The sequence below is a fragment of the Aphanomyces astaci genome (genome assembly GCF_000520075.1).
Source record: "Aphanomyces astaci strain APO3 unplaced genomic scaffold supercont1.42, whole genome shotgun sequence".
NCBI lineage: Eukaryota > Oomycota > Saprolegniomycetes > Saprolegniales > Verrucalvaceae > Aphanomyces > Aphanomyces astaci.
In genome coordinates, this window is record NW_009798305.1 from 282,208 (window position 1) to 301,759 (window position 19,552).

At 45.5% G+C, this 19,552-nt stretch overlaps 6 protein-coding genes across 9 annotated transcripts; 5 read left to right on the forward strand and 1 right to left on the reverse strand.

The window, feature by feature from the left end:
- Positions 1–1,773: 1,773 nt before the first annotated feature.
- Positions 1,774–2,676, forward strand: H257_12699 (hypothetical protein; the record flags this gene model as incomplete). The annotated part of the gene is made up of 3 exons (XM_009839994.1): positions 1,774–1,914; positions 1,953–2,082; positions 2,423–2,676. 3 exons carry the CDS (start codon positions 1,774–1,776, stop codon positions 2,674–2,676), a joined length of 525 nt encoding a protein of 174 aa, XP_009838296.1.
- A 537-nt stretch (positions 2,677–3,213) lies between these two features.
- On the forward strand, positions 3,214–8,358 carry H257_12700 (hypothetical protein). Of its 4 annotated transcripts, XM_009839998.1 has the most exons (11): positions 3,214–3,848; positions 4,006–4,118; positions 4,752–5,085; positions 5,159–5,421; positions 5,652–5,818; positions 6,542–6,790; positions 6,892–7,082; positions 7,147–7,218; positions 7,361–7,470; positions 7,533–7,730; positions 7,932–8,358. In XM_009839998.1, exons 1-11 carry the CDS (start codon positions 3,267–3,269, stop codon positions 8,221–8,223), a joined length of 2,571 nt encoding a protein of 856 aa, XP_009838300.1. In that variant the 5' UTR covers positions 3,214–3,266; the 3' UTR covers positions 8,224–8,358. The 4 variants fall into 4 exon arrangements, with proteins under 4 accessions (XP_009838300.1, XP_009838297.1, XP_009838299.1 ...); XM_009839995.1 differs by having other exon boundaries at positions 7,361–7,730; XM_009839997.1 differs by having other exon boundaries at positions 7,533–8,358.
- Positions 8,359–9,462: 1,104 nt separating this feature from the next.
- Positions 9,463–11,533, forward strand: H257_12701 (hypothetical protein). Its single transcript, XM_009839999.1, has 8 exons — positions 9,463–9,560; positions 9,616–9,793; positions 9,853–9,989; positions 10,042–10,118; positions 10,379–10,490; positions 10,580–10,687; positions 11,112–11,341; positions 11,405–11,533. The coding sequence occupies exons 1-8, from the start codon at positions 9,468–9,470 to the stop codon at positions 11,472–11,474; spliced, it is 1,005 nt and encodes a 334-aa protein (XP_009838301.1). The 5' UTR covers positions 9,463–9,467; the 3' UTR covers positions 11,475–11,533.
- A 1,982-nt stretch (positions 11,534–13,515) lies between these two features.
- On the forward strand, positions 13,516–14,296 carry H257_12702 (hypothetical protein; the record flags this gene model as incomplete). The annotated part of the gene is made up of 2 exons (XM_009840000.1): positions 13,516–13,770; positions 13,943–14,296. The coding sequence occupies 2 exons, from the start codon at positions 13,516–13,518 to the stop codon at positions 14,294–14,296; spliced, it is 609 nt and encodes a 202-aa protein (XP_009838302.1).
- Positions 14,297–14,368: 72 nt separating this feature from the next.
- Positions 14,369–14,857, forward strand: H257_12703 (hypothetical protein; the record flags this gene model as incomplete). The annotated part of the gene is made up of 1 exon (XM_009840001.1): positions 14,369–14,857. One exon carries the CDS (start codon positions 14,369–14,371, stop codon positions 14,855–14,857), a length of 489 nt encoding a protein of 162 aa, XP_009838303.1.
- A 1,564-nt stretch (positions 14,858–16,421) lies between these two features.
- Positions 16,422–19,280, reverse strand: H257_12704 (hypothetical protein). Its single transcript, XM_009840002.1, has 9 exons — positions 19,020–19,280; positions 18,770–18,969; positions 18,614–18,709; positions 18,410–18,549; positions 18,234–18,353; positions 17,436–17,554; positions 17,143–17,360; positions 16,924–17,089; positions 16,422–16,612 (listed from the first exon to the last, which is right to left on the reverse strand). Exons 1-9 carry the CDS (start codon positions 19,258–19,260, stop codon positions 16,494–16,496), a joined length of 1,419 nt encoding a protein of 472 aa, XP_009838304.1. The 5' UTR covers positions 19,261–19,280; the 3' UTR covers positions 16,422–16,493.
- Between the last annotated feature and the right edge of the window lie 272 nt (positions 19,281–19,552).

Genomic DNA, 19,552 nt, shown 5'->3' on the forward strand with positions numbered 1-19,552 from the left:
CTGAGTATTGTTAATATGGTTAGATAAACTGGCATGGGGCCAGTAACGAGGCAGAAAGGCAAGAGGGCAAGCGTGGAAACAAAGAGTAGAAGAAAGAAATATTATGAATGTTAACTCAGGGCCAGTAAGCCGAGGCGTTGTCTTAAGCAGACTTAAGCGGAGCACAAGTCATTTGTTTTGCTTACGATTGGTGGAGAATGGGTGGTACACGAGAAGTGCAAGAGTTACTGAGACAGAAATAGAGGACGGGCAAAAGGTGCTAACAATACTGTAGGTAGGAATTGCCACGTGTGTACTAGTAGAAAATACACGTGTGATTTCAAATCCATTGAAATTCGCCCCAAACTACGAGATTTCAGGAGTAAGCTCAATAATGAATCGAATTATATTGCCTGCGGGACTTCATGCCAAATGTTCGCAGAGTAGGGTCATACAAGTAGGCACCCATGTTAGGGTGTTATCCTTGATCGACCAACCTCAGGGAATCGACGAGAAAATCAGCAGAGCGATTGTTTATGTCCGACGGATTGAGGTACAGAATGAACTTAACGTTAGGTATTTAGACGGAATCGTTCAATAGCGCTACATAGGAAGAAGGCTGCAGATTGATCTTGTGTACTTGGCAAACTTTGGGCGCAATAGTCTACATGATGAAGCGGGTAGATTACCAAGCAGTCGTCCATGGCCACGCTGCCACGTGACGCGCGCTCACAGCGTCGCCTAGAAGTAGCTCAGTGGTACCGCGCCTTTGGCCGACGGCTACGGTCCAAGGTTGATATTGCCCCCCGTCGGGGAAGGGGTTAACAGCACAGACAGCCTCGCTCAAGCGATTCTAAAGCGTCGCGATCGTCGCAACAACCCCGAGCCATGTTCTGCACACAACCACTTTCTTCGCATTCATGACCAAAGCCGAGTCCTAGAAGCACGTGGTGAACCTGTCGGAACGCCATAACGTCGTCCGCTCCATCCCTGCAGTTCAACTGGACATGAAACGCCCATGGTTCGAGCACCCTACATGTTCGGCATGCCGGCGTGCTCCCCTTATCGACGGCGGACGTTGTGCACTTGTCGGAGAAGCAAGTGGCTACCTGCTCCAATAGCGAAGGTAGCCAGGGCTGCGGAGGGGGGGTTCCGCCAGCAACTTTGTACTGCGTGTGCTTGGATAAGGACTAATACATATACGTCGGACGGTTCGGGCTAAACCGACAAGAGCCGGTTCATCAAGACGAATCCTCCATCCTCCATGTGTCGGCGGCGTTGGAGCTTAACACCCAACCCGTGCCCTGTCAGTGATTGTGGAGGTTAGCAACTTGGTTCGGAAATAACAAAAAGGGGCGCCACCTCGTAATAATGCTCTGGTGCGCAGTCCGACTACGCCGGCTTCGTCCTACAAGGTTCTGCAACTCTTGGGGCGAAGGCGAGTCCATGCGACTGCAGCATATGCAACCTCGTGAATATATTGCTGAGCGGTAGAAACCGTCACCTTTCGTCACCACACTAGAAGACAGTGCTTTAAACGAATCTAATTATTCCTATACTCTTAACACGGGAAATGTGCGTTATTACCCTATTGCAGTGGTGGTCATTAGTCCAGTGGAGATGCTCAGTGCATTTCGACTGGGTTGAGTCTTGTCGAAGTTCTTTTAATGCAGTCTCCCAAATCGAATCGCAACCGCATTCAGTGAAGTAAAACCATATTATCGAAACGCCCGTTGTCGTGTGATATATCCAACTACATTGCCTCATTTCCAAAAACTAGCTCAAACCCACGCAATGCACTCTCGCTTCACACTCATTGTCAGCCTCTTGGCCATTGCTACGACCGTTGCGACCGCCGACACAAACTGCACCAGTTGGATGCTGTCCAAGCAGCTGTCGGTGCCCCCTTGCCCCCGGCCAGCGCGACTGCTGCTGGTCTTTCAACCACCGCGCCCTTGGTGGATATTATCCAGAAGAATTCCAGCGTCTTGTGCCTTCCGCCGTGTATCGCAGCTATCACGGCCGTGGCTGCGTCCCAGTCCAGCATTCAAGATGGGAAGGCCCTAATGACGAGTCCGAATGGACAGACCAGTGCCGAACGGGGTAGTTGTCAAGAAATGGTTCCTTGACTTTCTTGACGACTGCCGTGTCTTTTACCGAGCCCTGGAGTAGTTGTTTCCCCCGATAAGGGTCAACGCAATGGCGCGTGGTGTTGGAACGTGGAGCCCCAAAGTCAAGCTGTCGGCAGTTCCCCCAGTAGTATATTGTGATACCCCCCCAATCAATCCTGCCTACCACTTTATAGAGCATTTACATGTTACGAAAGCTAATTACTACATACATCCAACCCTGGTTTCTACCTACTTCATCATGGTAACTGCCGCCCTTCGCCTCCACTGGCAATCTACATGCACTACTAATGTGGACCACATACGCACCGCAGGGGAACTACCCCTCCTCACCGAGGTAAACAACAACATCCGGTTCAAACGCCGCTACCATGATGCCGCCCCTATGGGCCATGATCGATGCATCCGTGCCCGCAGGGCTCACCTTGCAGCCAAGACGCTCCAATGGCACTCACGAAGGATCTCCTCACTACCCTCCGCCCTCTCCCCTCGCGTAGGCTACGCCGACCCTCCACTTCGGCCACCACGCCTGCCTCCGGACCCAGGGATACCTCCTCCAGCGGCCTAAGCATCCTTATCCCCTGGAACAGCCACAACTAGGTTTGCAAGTAGTTAAGTCTGCTAGCTGCCAATGCAGCTAGTACGCGGCCGAAGCCATTAAGTGCCCGCTGAGTGATTTTAACTTTACAGCGTAATATCAATATCAATATCAATACTTCATCATGGTAACTAACGACAGTAAGCTTATTTGGTTCGTACAAGCACACAGTACTACAGTAACGTTAGTAGTTTCCATGTTGAAATAGTACTGTCAGTATTATTAATAATAGTATGCCATTTTATTAATATTAGGTAGTAACGCTACAGTATTATTATTCATAAAACGGACACGTGAAACCTGGGAAACATCATATTATGATCGATACTCATAGTACCTGTATAACTTAATACGTGGGTAAAAACCATGCCGAGTGTGAAGGTCACGCCAGTATATCTTTCATGGCCATGGCGTATTTAATTTATTTCACTTGATTCGATCATTGTATCGGGATTAAAACTTATCTAAATAATACCACCCACACAGTACGAACCACAAAAAAAAGGTGTCAACTCAGCAGTTCCACGCTTTCAACGCATCGCACCTCGGACGGACAGGAGATGATGGACGGTAGCCGGAGCAGCAGTGGCCATCACGGTCGTGGACCGCGTGGCATTCCAGAGGAGGACGACTCGGCCTTGTCGCCCAACACGGTGTCGGAGGCGACGCCGCTTCTCCCGCCGCACGTCCAGATCGAAGTGTCCAAGTCGCTCAAGGAGAACCAGGACAAGTGGAAGCATCTCATGGACATTGACGCGTCCAACAACACGGCGCAGCAGATGGCCGACGACATCGACGTCGACATTGAGGCGCTCAAGTTCTTTGACGACAAGGAGTTCCCGCGCACGCAGCACGACATGTCGCGGAGCCTGTCGCTGTCGAACATCATGTATTCTCCCTTGAGCCACGACACGAAAACAGCAAGTGTCGACGTGAACAAGTTCATGGTCGCCGCCGCCTTCATCGAGGACGGCATCCACGGCCGCAAGATCGGGTATCGCATCGACGCCCAAGCCCTGCGCATGGTGCGGTGGTTCCATTCGACCTGGTACCGGTACCTCTTCAACGTCGTGGGCATCGGGTGTTGTGCACTGGCCTTTGTTGAAGACGGGCAGGCTCGGCCGCTGGACGTGTGGTCGCTGGTGCGTCTTATGTCTATTTTTGTGAATTCTTTTCGCGAAATTTCAAAATTTATCATTTTTTACGCGAAAATCGCTTTTTATCCTGCGTTTGACATGAGTTTTTCCCGATTTTTTCGACGAAAGAGGGAATAATTCAATCTTTTTTCATGTTTTTTAGGTGGAACTGCTCTGTTTGCTGGGGTTTTCCATGGACGTATACTACCGCTACGCCATGAGCTCTGACAAGACCAAGGCGCAGTTTCGACAACGCGAACCGTGGGCGACCTTGCGGTACAAAACATGATTATATATATATATATATATATTTTAATAATCAAATAGCCTTGGGATACCGTTGGTATTTGGACGAGTTTATTGTAATGTAGTTTGCATGTGATTGGCGAATTGAATCGTTTAGAGTGTTTTGATTGGTCGATGGATATTGTCAGTCGATTTGGTTTTCAGCTCATTTTAATAGTAATGAAGCCCACGTCCAAACGATTCTAATTGGATTGGCCTTTGCGCTGAAATATGGACAGACTCGATTTGTGTCTGCTTTGAAACATATTCAATGTATCATATACAATTTTAAAGATATATTTTTTGGCAAACTGAATCGTTGGTAACCATGTCTCCATCGTGCAATTTGATTGGCTATAGGACAATCTATCAATACCTCGTTCATTCGATATTCTTCGACGTGTTCCCATATATATATATAAATAGGGAATTTATCACGTACTCTGTCCCAACCCTTGTTTCTTTTGTCTCGCAGTGTTTATATTTAGATTTGCTCGTGTGTTTTGAATTATTTTTCGTGTTTATAACTTTATCTATATTTTTGCTCGTCGTTTGAACCCAGTAAATGCGTGAAAAACACAAATATGACGATGTGGCTAATGTTGTATATTCACTTTTGTGTAGGTTTGTGCTGCTCGTCGTGACGTTTGCCGAGATGGGGTTGTGTGCGGCGGGAGTGTCGATTGTCCAGCCCCGATACACTCGCATCTTTCGGCCGTTCATGGTCATCGCTCGTCGCCGCAATATTCGCGTGGTGTTTGCCAGCTTTCTGCGCGCGCTCAAGGATGTGGCGGTGGTGCTGGCGCTGACGTTGTGTGTGGTTCTGTTCTTTGGGCTCATGGGCTTTCTCCTGTTCGCCGACTCGAGCGTGATTCTGAACGTGCCGTACTTTGCCACATTGGGTGACTCGCTGTACAATATGCTCTTGATCCAGTCGTGTTTGCCGGTTATGATGGCGGTACGTGCTGATTTTTATAGTGTTTCGATCATTTCGTCGTTGTCCAACATGAATGAATATATATGTTTTATAGGTGATGCTGCCGTACTACGTTCAATCCCAGTGGAGCGCGTTGTACTTTGTCGTGTTTGTGCTGTTTACCAACTTTTTTCTTGTCAAACTTACGATCGCCGTGTCATATCGTCGATACAAGCGAAACACGGAAAAAATGCTTTATAAACGCCTCCAAAAGCGTAAAATTGCACTGAGCAAGGCATTTGAGCTGCTGTCGGACGACCCATTGGATGAAGACACCCCTCGTACGATTACGCTCGACGCGTGGCTAAACGTGTGTCGGTACGTGTGTACTGTACTGGATGAAATTAGATTTTTTTTGGTTTTATATATATATAATTAAAACTCAATAAGTCCAATTTCATCAATATATATATATATGTTTAAAATGGTACGTGTGTGTTTTTGATGAAATTGGAATTTTTTGGTTTTAAATATATTTATTTACTTAAAACTCAAAAAGTCCTATATCTTCAATATATATATATATATATATATAAAATGGTTGCTAGGTTTTTGAAGCCAAAATGGACTTCCGAAGAGGCGGAAGTCGTGTTTTATTCGAGCGACGTGCAACAGACGAATGCTGTGGACTTCACCGCGTTCATTCAGTTGAGTTCTGTGCTTGTAAATGCCTCCGTGAGTCGTCGGCACCGCCGCCCGTCGTTGTTTATTCAAGGTATATTTGTTTTTGTTGTATATATTTATATATATGTAGTTTATTCAAGGTATGATTGTACTTTTATATTTGTTTGTGTATATATTTATATATATGTAGTGTTGAGGTTGTGCGGCTTGCAAAGAAAGACAATGTGTCTATCGAGTTATGATTTTGTGTTGGTTATATCCACAGATGTGAACGAAGATATGCATGCACTTTTATATATGGTTATGTGGGTTTGTATATAGATTTGAAGACATGTAGTCTTTGCAATCACATTTGAGTGTTACATGTTCCTTACAACGTTATCAGTTTTCTTTGATTTTTTACATTCTCTGAATATTTCATTTTCTTATGATATTTCGTAATGTCGTGTGTATTTTTCATATTCCTTTTGAATTTTTTATTTCGCTGTATACCGTTCATTTATTTATCATGTGGTATGACCATATGTCGGTTTGAATTCTTCTATACTTGATTTCGGTTAATTAACATATATATATATACATACCATGGACACAAGTGTTTTAACAACGTCTGTTGATTCTACAAATGAACTCTATATTCTTATATATTATTGACGCACATGCATGAAACTGCGAAATCTGCTCAAAAGCTGCCATTTCCTTGACCATCAATATGATTATTTTTATTCGTTTCAGCCACCACCACCAAATAAATTCCAACGTTACTTGTTCCTCTATTTTATGTTTAAAGACCCATATATACATATTATCGTAGACATGAAAAAGTGGCAAACCCGAACGCGCAACTTCCTTCTCGCCCAAACCACAGTATGGGGGTACCCTGTGATCTACATGGAGGTATTTGTGGGCTTTTTGATCTGCTTGTCCGTGGTGCAAGCGACCCAAGTGAATAATTACGCACTTACAAACTCGCTCAATCATACGTGGCGCCTCGTGGGGGTCGGGCTTCTCTCGCTTTTTACCGTTGAAATCTTGCTCAAGTTGTTTGCGTTTGGGTCCACCGGTACGTGCTCTAGTCTGCAATATATATATATATATAGAACTCGTGGTTCCAGCGTTCAATATATATGTATATATGTATAGATTGAATAATATTTTTTGTAGAATTCTTCAACCGGCCGTTCTGCCAGTTTGATATTGTCGTGGCGGTCGTGGGCTGGCTCTTTTATGCCATGACTAGCCTTGTGCCAGCGTTCCCCGTGGTATTTTACGACTTGGCGCTGGCTGTGCGGTCCCTTCGGGTGTTGAAATTGCTCAACTTGTTTCCTCCGTTTCACAGTATCTTGTGGACCATGGTACCTATATATATATATATATATATATATATGTATCAAGGCTAACTTTTTATTATTATTGTAGAACCGCATCATCCCATTGATTGGGCAACTGTTTTTGGTGATTCTCAGCGTGGTCTACGTGTTTGCCATCTTGGTACGCACAAATATCATACCCATGGACTAACATAACAATACATATATATATATATATAGTTTATCATAATCTGAATGGGTGGTATCTTTCGAGGAATGATATATATTTTTTCATAATATATTTGTATAATGCAATCGAGTAGGCGCAAGCGAATTATGGCCAAGTGCTGGCGACGTTTCCCGACTCGTTGAAAGCAAATGCGTCGGCGTGGTACATCCACAAGGAAGAGTTTCAGCTCGATACGTTTGAAAAGTACGTTTATTTCAAATATATATTAATATATATACTGTAAACACGGTGGATATTTGTATTAGCTGCCTCGTGACGTTATTTGAAGAAGCCACGTTGGCAGGGTGGAACAGCATCATGGACGCCCTCTTCGTCGTAACCCAAAGCCCCCACACGCTCATGTTTTTCTTTACATATCGGATCACAATCAGCAACATATTGCTACCAATTTTCGTGGGTTTTCTTGTCGAAAGCTTCAGTTCCAACCAGAAACCAGCGGAATCGTACGTTGTTATGTCCCTATCAAGTACTTAGTCTAGTACTTCAAGTGCATTCGAATGCTCTTTGTTCCAGGACATATCTTGTGTGAATTATGATGAAAAAATCATCGAAAATCGGCAAATTTTGTCGGAAATCGTCGAAAAATACCCAAAAATCGTCGAAAAAAGAAAAAAAATGTTCTGAATGGAATGGTTGAATTGTAGGGAAGAATTGGCCAGCACAGAGACGTTGAAGGTGCTGCCAGCGTCGACGGATGCCCCCCCAACCGTCCAAAAGCGAGTCAAGTACAAGATGAGCTTCCAGCGACGGACGTCGGACGTCCAGAGCGCCATGTTTGACTTCTCCAGCAAGAAAATCCAGCAAGATCAATTTGAACGCAAGGTGAAGGAGCTGAATTTGATCGTACTGGCGAAAAACGAACAGCTCGCGGCGTTACGGGCGCAGGTGGACGAGCTGATGCAAGCCCAAGCCACGGCACATGTACCGACTAGTTAGTACTAGTAGCTACTAGTAGTTAGTTGGTTGAGAGGCCAAGGTTGCACAATTAAATTTTGAAGTTGAGTACTTCACACAGGGCGACCATTGATGTGCCGATTTTTATACTTGAGTTATGTATTGACAACGAAAGGTTCAACCGATTTCAACAACATACAATTACCATTTTATAAAGGTTTATAATTCGAACAGGTATCATGTATAGAAGTACTTTTAAACACAAATGCCAGGGTTCATATCATGAATTTATACAGGTATCATTTCTCAAGACGTTGCATTTTGTCCAATGAGAATCTATTTAGGGTTTGATTGGATGAATAAAGTCGGCACATCAATGGTCGGCCACGTATGCCCAATGCGGAGGGGTCAAACGTTTGGATTGGCAGAAACTCCACAGGACGTGATTTTGATTGGCGTAGACGGTTCTTTAATCCATTCTCCTAGGACATTTGATTATTCTGCTGAGGGCTCCAGTTTCGAATCGATTTCACAAAAACAACGACTAGAGTATGTATTATTTTGGCATCAAACCGGTGTTATTGTTGTGGTTGTGTTTTATATTCCACACTGGAGTGACTTGGAGAATGAATCGATCGACACACACCCAAATCAAATGTACACAAGACAAATCGTCAATAGCCAATCAGATTGCAGGAAACGGTCAACAGCATCGAATTAGTGCGATGCCTAAATTAGTGTGACGGGTAAATTTTATTTGAACGAGGATTAAGACATGTACATCACCAGTTTTATATACCGGGAAGTCCCAGTTTAATACTACGTAGAAAAAAATATTCTGCACACAAGGCAAATACAGTACTCAAGTATTTGGTCAAAGGGCACGAGTTGTTTCTGGCAATGAACACTTTGAAGGGTTTCATAAATAAGGAATAGAATTTCGTTTATTGTCGATTTGATACAAATTTCCAGACCCCGTCGAATCGAATCTCGTCGCCGAATCGAATAATCACGAATCGACGCTATTGGCTAATCCATTTTAGAGTGGATTTGATTGGCTCTGCAGAAAGGAGATGTATATTCAACCAATCAGAACTCCGGCGTGGTTCAATATTATTGGATGGACAAACCAGGCGAATTTTGGAAGTTTAAAGCGAATTAACAATATCTATATTAAATTATAGAGGTTCGACATCAACCCTGGATATGCAATATGATTGGTTGTATTTTAACCAATCCCGTTGGACCAGTTGAAGGGAAGGGGCACATTTTTTGACAGTTGTGTGATGGAAGATCAGGGTGCCAACCTCGTTCGCGCTCGTAGTGAGCGGGACCAGCTTCAAGCGCAGATTGACGCGCTGCCTGATGGCCTCGTCAAGGTACCTCCTCTCTCTCTCTTGATCTCTACCTCATGCTCACATTACATCTGCCTAGACGCACATGCTAGCGGCATTGGCGGCGTTGGAGGCGCAACTGCAACCTACGACGCCTGGCGCATCGAACAACAACGGGGACGACCCGTTGATCTCCCGCATGAAAACCCAAGCCGTGTTGGTCAAGCAACCCCAAGATGCGTTAGTGGCTGTCGTTCACTTTATGATGCAAGAGGCTGGTGCGTCCACAACAACCTACCTTCGCCCATAGCTCCCTCTTGACCCACGATGTACACAGGCTTTGTCCATACCGACAACACTCACAAGGACACGTCGCTGTTCCTGCCGCCACATTGGGACATGCATTCTGACCAAGGCATGTTTGTGTTCCAGTACACCCATCCGTATGCCCCTGCCACAACCTACACGCTCAAGGTCCCTAACCTGTTAAGCTAGTCGTAGCCACTCATTTCACCTGTATATTTAGGCGCTCTTTGTCGGTCGCCGCACGCTAGCCGTCCACGTGACTTCAAACGACCAAGCAGTGTATTCCCTCGAACTCAGGTACGAGCTAGAACTCGTACTCCAAGTAGTACACTATGCATGTATATATATATATATGTATTCAACATTCGGTTGGATTTTAGCTTGTGTTTTCGAACAAGGTGGATTTGATGTTATTGTATTTGCATGGTATATATTGCAGCCCTGTTATATACCACGTTATACGTTTTACCACTGTTTCCACGTTATGTAACAATAGTGATATAGCACGTTCTGTGTTATATACACTCGATGGACTGGACTTAAGAGCCATTTTGTAGCGTGCCGATGTATATTCGAGACTCGGCGTCGACTCTAGCGGGCGATGCGGTGCAGCAATCGGCGGCATTGCGCCGTCAGTGGACTGGATTTAGCCAAGCCTTTCGTCCGAAGGTGTTATATCATTCCTTATAACCAAATATCGTTTTTTGGCAATATATTTGGACAAAGGGTGGGCTAATACATGTTCTTGTAACGAGTAGGAGCCTCCAGCTGTGGTGCCCACCTCTGGCGACTATAACGAGGCCGATTCGGACTCGCTGCGACTTCCGGACCGCCGCCCCGTACCAGCGCCCCCACTCTACCCGAATGTACGCAATATTAACATTTGGAGACTACGTTCTCGTCTTATTTTGTGAATTTAAGTGTTCACGTTTTGTGAATGGGTTGCCTTTGTGGTTTGTCCAATGTGATGGTCGATGGTATATCGCAGTCGCGTGTATTGCTGTCGTTTGGTAGATATAATCGGCGACATGTTGATTCTGATGAAATATATATAAACATATATAGATGAGCATTGCTTTCCCATTACGATCTATCTATAAATGTATACACAGCTCCATTCCCATAACTATATCTATATAGTAAAGGTATGCTCATATCAATATGTATATATATCTGAACGATTCCTTTCCCATTACTATGGCTCTACTAATATATATGGCTAGACTGTATATGTCGACTACGTTTTGCATATCGAGTTTCAGGGGATGCATGATATACTATTTGTGGCAGGTTGGGGGCGGCGATGCGTTTCCAGAGTTTTTGGGCCCCCCAAATCCGATCTTGGGCCGCCGCGACCCAGGCATGGAAGTGGGTCCGGGGCACCCGCTGTTTGGGGGGCAAGTGGGGACGTATGGTCCGGTACCCGGGGCCCGCTTCGACCCGTACGGACCCGTGGGGCCATCGCATTTGTTTCGTCCGCAGCCGGGGCGCCAGCCCCGCGGCCCGCCGTTGTTTGGCGGGTAAGTGCTTGTATCGAGGGAATGTTAGTTTTTGGTTGTTTTTAATCGAGGTGTGTGATGTAGGCCGGACAATGACCACCTGCCCATGCCTGGGTTTCCAAATCGCTTGAACGATGACGACATGTTTTCGTAGATAAAAGCCCCAGAGTAGTAGGAATTTGTAATGTAACGTTGAGATTGGGATAAGGGAAAGACTTGGGTATTGATTGGTAGGTTGCTAGAGCATGGAACCAAATGGAACCTTTTTGCGGTTAAGTTTAGCTGTTTTTCACTATATTTCGCTTAGCTTAGCTTGTAGTATATTCCACCAGACCATCGATATAGTATTTCGGTTACCTCGAGGTAGTAGTAGTATTTAGCTATGGAACCAATCAATCAGAGTGTAGGAAATATTATAACTCGATTTTAACAAAATTCACCTTTTGTCACGGATTGGCTGGAATGATTATTAGTTTTTTCGACTACTTAGGCGAAGTGGTATTATTAGCCAATCACATGCCCCGACTGAGTAACCTCTAGTCTTAGTCCATGGGGTTCATATGATTGTCATCACAATTCAAAAAGCCTTGACGAAGGAACGCCAAGCTCGACGCCCGTTTAGTGTCGCAGAGATCATGGTTTGGATCACTTTATATCAAGCATTCGAATCCGTGTTGGAGTAGTCTCTGCCGAAAGCACGAAAGTAAAAACTGTGAAATTCTTACACAAACCCCCGAGTACGACTTGCGGTGGGCAGCGCGAAAGGACATTTGGAAGTGGTGAAATATTTGCACACCCACCAACTGTCCACGTCGTCGACCGCCGCCATCATGGATTTAGCAGCGAGTAATAATGGCCATTTGGAAGTAACCGTAGTCTCAGAATAATCAAACTGACAGTTTTACCGACACTAATGCAGTGAATCGCAGCGGATGATAATGATGTGGGCGTGTCGTGGAGCACTGCAGTGTCACTGGATTGATACCGCGGCGGCGATCGACGCGATGGACAGCGCTAGTTCTACCATGTCCAACATAACGTTGTACGACCGATGGCATGGACTTGGCAGCTGGAAATAGCCACGTGGACATCATCCTGGCATGGTTGCGCACTCACCAGGATATATTTATAAAAGCTAGTCTAAAAAAATAATAATCAAAAAGCAGATAATTCTATTTTAATATGTTGATCTATCTGGGTCAACCGGGTCGCATACGATATGGAGGGGGCAACTACGTACTAGTATGCTCAAGTGAGTACAACGTCCATGTGATCCGAAGGATATGCTTTAAAATGTGATCCGAAGGATATGCTACAAAGAGAGACTATTGCCGCCGCTATTAAATATACCTTGAATGTGTATGTATTGTCTTGGCTGGTTTCGCTCGAATAGGGAGACTTTGCTCAACGAGTCCGTCAATCGATGTCGGGTGCTTTGGATGCTCCACGAACGAGATTGTGGACGAATTAGAGTCGCATCGACTGAATCTTTTAAGAGCGCGTCTGGTAACCGTCTAAAAATGTCATTTTAAGCCGAATTTCTCCATTTTCGACCCCAAAATGGCATTTTAGGGCAAAATGTCAATTTATGATTTTGTTTAGTCGTGTCTGGGAAAATTTGGATATTATTTTGGGATCTCGTCGAAAAAGTGGAGTTTTGAAAAAAGAGGTGGAAGGCTCTTTTTTGTAACTGCCAATTTCATTTTGGGCGCAACTCAGCAAGGATGATAAAGGCCATGCTTATCGGGTGCGCTGCTTGGTGGACAGCGAACTTTGTCGTGAAAGAAGAGTGCCACTCATCTGCCTTGAGAGGCGAGGAATGGATCAGTGAGCTCATGAACGGGAATCCTCGACGCTTTAGAAACCAACTACGAATGCTCCCGAGTACCTTCATGTCCTTGCCGGACATGCTCCAAAGCAAATACTCGCTCAAGTCCAGTCGCTATGTGTCTGCCCGAGAAAAGCTGGCGACATTCATGTACGTCGTTGGACATTCAGCATCGAATCGCGATGCACAAGAGCGTTTTCAACGAAGCGGCTGGACCATTACGCAATCCATCAATGAGGAACTTCTTCTATATGGCAATGACAAATAATCTATCGAATAGGTTGTTCAAGCACTTCTGTCACTCTATGCAACTGTTGTTGTGCCACCAAGTCACGACATCCCATACCAAATCCATTCCAATCCAAAGATGTTTCCCTTCTTTGGGAACTGCATTGGTGCATTGGATGGAACTCATATCCATGCAACTCCTCCTCGCGACGCTCGGCTACCATTCCGTAATCGCAAAGGCTTCATGAGCCAAAATGTTCTGGCCGTCTGCACGTTTGATCTACAATTCTCGTACGTACTGGCTGGCTGGGAAGGCTCGGCTTCAGACGCGCGGATTTTGCAAGACGCTTTGTCAGCAAAGGGGTTCTCAATCCCTGATCGCAAAATGTACGTGGTAGTCAATATATATCCGTGAATGACATTGAGTTCTAGGAGACGCTGGGTATGGTCTCAAGCCAAATTTGATGACACCGTACCGTGGTGTGCGGTATCATCTTCGAGAGTGGTCGAACGGGAATTAAAGACCTCAAAATGCCAAAGAGTTCTACAACTTGCGGCATGCGCAGCAGCGAAACTGCATTGAGCGCATATTTAGCGTGTTCAAAAAGCGGTTCAGAATTTTGGAAAGCCCGCCAGAGTATCCATTCGACACGCAAGTCAAGCTGGTGTACTCCTTGTGTGCTATGCACAACGTGATCATGGAGCTCGAAAACGACCCGCATTTTCTCGAAAAGGTTGACGAAGCCAAAAAGAAACGTGACCGGAAGATTCAGCGTCGGAAGGATCGTCGTCGTGGTCGCCGCAACAACGCCCCCACCCGAGTTGTCGAAGATCACACCGCCGAAGCTGGAGCAGTGCGAGACTCAATTGCTGCTGCCATGTGGCATCAATACACCAACACGTTACAATCGCGACAATAAAGCTCAATCCACATTGATTATTGGATTAATTACTGTTCTTTGAAACCCATGCATCACGAGTAGATCCACGCAATGCCAAGAATATCGTCGCATTCAAGCCTTGCCCCATCACGTCGGCCAAGGTTGCAAAGGTTGCAACATCGCTTCCGTCCAAATGAGAGTAATTTTCCATCAAGCACTCGATGGCTTGCGTCACACGTTGATGCGGCTCATTCTGCTGCTGAACCTTGGAGGCCTCGACTTCGACAAGCTTGGAAATCGCCTCACCAATCACAGCACCAGCAGATCGCTTGTCGCGCTTGTGAGGATTCACCTTTTGTTTTTTTGGTGGAGGAGGAGTGGCTTCATTCGAGCTGGCGTCTGATTCGTCGTTGTCTTCCGAAAGTGCAGCACACCGCTGAACAATTCGAGCTGGTTGTGGTGTCCCAATCGCTTTGTTGGAGTCATCCGCGGGAGCAGTGCTGGGTCCTTCCATTCCTGGGGGCGCTGTCGAAAACCGACCGTCGGCGTAGGAACCCTCCAACAGTGCTGCCAGGCAATGAAATTGAGGGAACGGTGTGAAACGAAAACGTCTGCAGTTTGGGTTTGTCTAGTGTTCCATCCATAGGTCAATATCATGCATGCAGTACTGAGTACCTTGATGACAGCGTCCCACACTTCATCTGGCGCCGTAGGTAGTTCCAATACTTGGTTCCAGCCGAAACCAGAATTCTCTCGAAGGTACTTCACATCTTTGTAGTCCCTCTTGAGCTAGGCACATAGATAGTGCAGTTGTGGGTAGGTTTCTTGTACGTACACAATCAAGACGCGACTTGATCTTCGCGGTGAGGTATGTTGTGCCAAACCGCGCGTTGAAGTCTGATGTAACTTGGATCCATGCCTCCTTCTTGAAGCCGGAGTCCGACCGCTTTCCGTTGTGTACCTGTGCGCCATGACCAGAAACCGTCTCGCTCAGCACTCCAAGACGCTCTCTTCCCCTCGAGTGCGAGTGCTGACATGCTTGATTCTTTGTGGATACACCGAATTCTCTGCGCTGGGGTATAGCTTTAGACAGTACACTTTCGCACTTGGTTTTAGTATGAACGCCAAATATGTCAATTGGATTATAGAGGTTTTTCGAAAATGCCCCGTCTGGCAAAAATGGGCTCCGAAATGGTGTTTCGGACATTTTGGCATTTTCGGAATTCTTCGAATTCTTCTTCAACTGCCAAAATGTCAATTTTTGTCAATATTTTGCCAGACGCGCTCTAATAAATCAGAATATGATAATTTTTATAATTGTTTTAAAATATAATATTAAATAATTAAATAAACTATTTAAAATAAAATTTAAATGGCAATTTACTTAAGCTCAAATTGGGAAAATATCAATTGTAGAATGTGTATTTTTTTAGCAAGCTTAATTTATAAAAAAAATAGGCGTAGAGAAATCAAGTTTGTGTTTCGAGTAACGAAACCTCTGGATGGGTTGCGGTGGATATGCAATGATAGCGTGGGAAACTTTATGGATGGACGGGTGGTGATGGACTACCCATCAATGCAAAGCACAATGAATACCATAACGTTACGCTTTGTCATATGAGTATTTCAAGAATATTGTATTATCGATTTGATATACAAATTTGGGGAGGGAGTGTGATCGAATCACGCCGGCCAAACCGATCCACAATCTATCTGATTGGTTGAATTTCATTGAGAAATGGGTTTTGATTGGCTAATAATTTTGAGCTCTTCTGAAGTAGCCAATCAAATCGATTTAAATGCCAACGAGAAACCACAACCCAATGAAATTTCACTCGAAATTTCACAATATAAGGACGTTTGGTTTATATTCATGTTTATATTCATCACATGAACTACTTCAACCAAGTACAGTATTGTCGATATTCGATTTGAAATTCGAGTGTTTGGGTGCTCAATTGAATGAGCAGAAGAACGAACCAAATCGCAGGCACAGATCGACCAATCAAAACACAAAACATGAATCAACTACCCAATCAAATCTCTTCGACCAAATCAACATATTGAATTAGTGTGTATTATTGAAATTCGTGTGATATGGGGCGATCTTTACAAAAGTGTCAGGACAAAGAATCAATATTCGATCGATTTGGCGAGTCCAAAATATTGGGTAAAATCACAATATGACTAAATTAGGCTCGGCATATTTGTAACTACGAGGAGTAGGGCACACATTCTACGGCGGCGGCATACGGAACGGCATCTTGACGCCGTAGTTGCCGGCGCGTCCCATGCGATTCGTCGAGCTCGAGTTTTCATATAGAATGTCAATCGTCGAACTCCAAAGCATCGTGCCTACATGGAATCACGACATATGAACCTCGTGTACTTCTGTTGTTAGGAGAAAAAAATACTAGCAATAAAGGTATTGTCGATTAGATATACAAATGTTTGGGGACGCGGGGTGCAAACGACTCGCGCCGACCGATCCACAATCGATCTGATTGGTTGTTAACTTTCATTGAGAAATGGGTTTTGATTGGCTAATAATTTTGAGCTCGTCTGAAGAAGCCAATCAAATCAAATTTAATTTAAATTCCAACGAGAAACCACAACACAATGAAATTTCACTCGAAATTTCACAATATAAGGACACGTTCGTATACCTTTATAGTAGGCGGATCCGTTGCCAGCGTTAAACACTTCCTGACCGGGGGGTTGGAGCGTCACACACCCCATCCCACAGCACGCCCCCACGACAATCTTGTTTTTGGGGATCACCGCGGCGGCTTTGTTGGGCAGCGTGTCCTCAATCACTGCGCGGTACACACCCTGGACCATACTCAACTACGATGCTGATCATATAAACGTGTATATATACGTACGTCGCCGCCGTTGATGTTGTAAAACATGACATTCACAAAATCCACCAAGTTAGAGATCCGCGGCTCGTAGCACCGATGCCACCCATCTTCGCCTTCAGTGTACCGGATGCATCCCACGTAGTTGGCGTTGTCTGGCTGGGGCGGGTCCCACGCGTACGGGAACTCGTCCCATGACAGCAAGTACCGCGGCTCGTCGGGGTGTTGCACCGCGTCCAGCCCTACTCCACCACTTGCCCTTGGGTGCTTGCTCCATTTTTATCTTTATTTTTAATTTTTTGTGTACTATTACGTACCTTCACGCAATGCAGTTAAATAGCTGACCACCGTCGGACCGTGGCTCTTGAGCCAGTTGCCACCCGTGGCCACCATGTTGCCAGTTTCGTCGTCGATGTCAATCCCATCAAAGTCGTACCTAATAAGTATTGTCAAGTTGATTCGAGTGTTTGGGGCTCACATCGAATAAGACAATCATCGATATACGACCAATCAAAACCCAGAACAAGAATCAAGTACCCAATCAAATCATCCACGCTTGGACATTTCATTTCAACATTGAATTCGTGTGTGAATGAAACTAGTGTAACATTTTACGATTTTTACATACAAATGTCAGGAAAAAGAATAATCGATCGATAGATTATTTGGCGAATCACCATAAAAGTCCAAATTAAAAGGACAATTATATCTTCGAAACTCGAGAAGCGAGAATCGACACAATTAGCTGTAAATGTACCGAAGAATCGGCAGAAAGATTTAGCCAATCAGGTTACAGGAAATATCAAGGTCAAATTAGTGTATGATTTCAATTAGTATGATACCAAGCACCACAGGACACCTTGTTACATTCAGTACAAAGAATCGATCGACAATAGATTTGGCAAAGAAGCAGCGCAAAAGGCCAAATGGACAATACATGGACTACACAAGAATCGGCAGAAGATATATATAGCCAATCCGATTGCAGGAAACCATGATCTACGTCAAATTAGTGTGTAAAGACTTCAATTAGTGTGATACCAATTGACATGCAAAATGTTAGTCCAAAGATCCACATGTTGGGAAATACATTAGTAGGGTGTGTGGTACAGTACAGTTGGACGAGCTGGACAGCAGTCGCTTTGAACCGCGCGAGGTTGTCGGGGGATTTCAACGGGAGAAAGCGCTCACGAAAGGATGCGCCGCCCACGGCGATCATGCTCTTGATGCACCGCCTGGCACCACACCCATGAGATTACACGAACGAACGAACGATAGGATGTTGACGAACATGCGAAGCTGGCCAATGCAGTCGCGGATGTGGTCGTCGTCCCAGAACTGTAGCTTGGTGTTGATCGTGCCATCTTCGAGAGGCTCGGCAAACGACCACATGACGTGCGTCACATATCGCGTACTCAAGTCCTCCACGAGCTACAAGCATGTACATATTCAAAATGGCCGTGTCGTCGTCGCAAGAGAAGCATCACAAGCGCACCCGCGTGCAGTCGTTTTGGGTCTCCCAGAACACGGCAAAGATCTTGTCGTCGGGTGCGGCGGCAGGACATGCGTGGCAATCGTCGTACATCGGATCCTGAGAAGACAAAGATGATGATGTGGTCACCAACCAAATCGAGGACGACAACTGTCGTACGTAGTACTCATGACGGCGACATCGCTTGAGCTTTCGCTTGAGCTCGCGCCAAGGCACGGCGTGGTCCACGCCCCGACAGCTTTCCCCGAGCACTGAATCCTCTCGGTACTGAGCATACGTGGCATTCCCATACTCGGGGTCGATCCACCCGGCTTTAACGAGTTTCGACACACCGAACCCCGCGCCCGCCACGTACAGCACTGCTTCAAAGCTATCGTGAGAACCATCCACGTAATACAGCAACACGTACGTCCAAACAGCAACGGCCAGCAGTGAACGATCGACGGCTTCAACGCCGCGACTTCACCGTCATGCTTGGGGATGTTGTTGCGATGTGGCTTTGCAATGCTGATGGCTTCCAGGACTGCAAACGACTCATCCAAATCCCTCCGATACATGACCATATCGTCGTCGTCGTCCGTGCTGGGCTGGGGGGACCGGGGGGGCTCATCATCGTACCCAGACGACCGGTACGTTATGAGCTCAGACATGAGTTTTGAGAAGCCACTCGTGAAATGTCATGACAAAACGCAAAACCACCTTATTGCATATCTATCCGCTATGGTTCAATTAGGGTAGATGCCCACTTTGTCCAGGCAAAGGCTCGGGATTTTTCCTCACGGACAACCAAAAGTCAATCATCCATAGCTTACGGTCGTCGGACAGTCAGTTTTCCCTAAAACGTTTCGGAAAGTACTTTTGGGAAATCTCCCCATGGTGGTTTCAAACGAGATTTGTTGGCTTCACAACTGGCGACAAACTCGTTGTACTACTTACTACCTA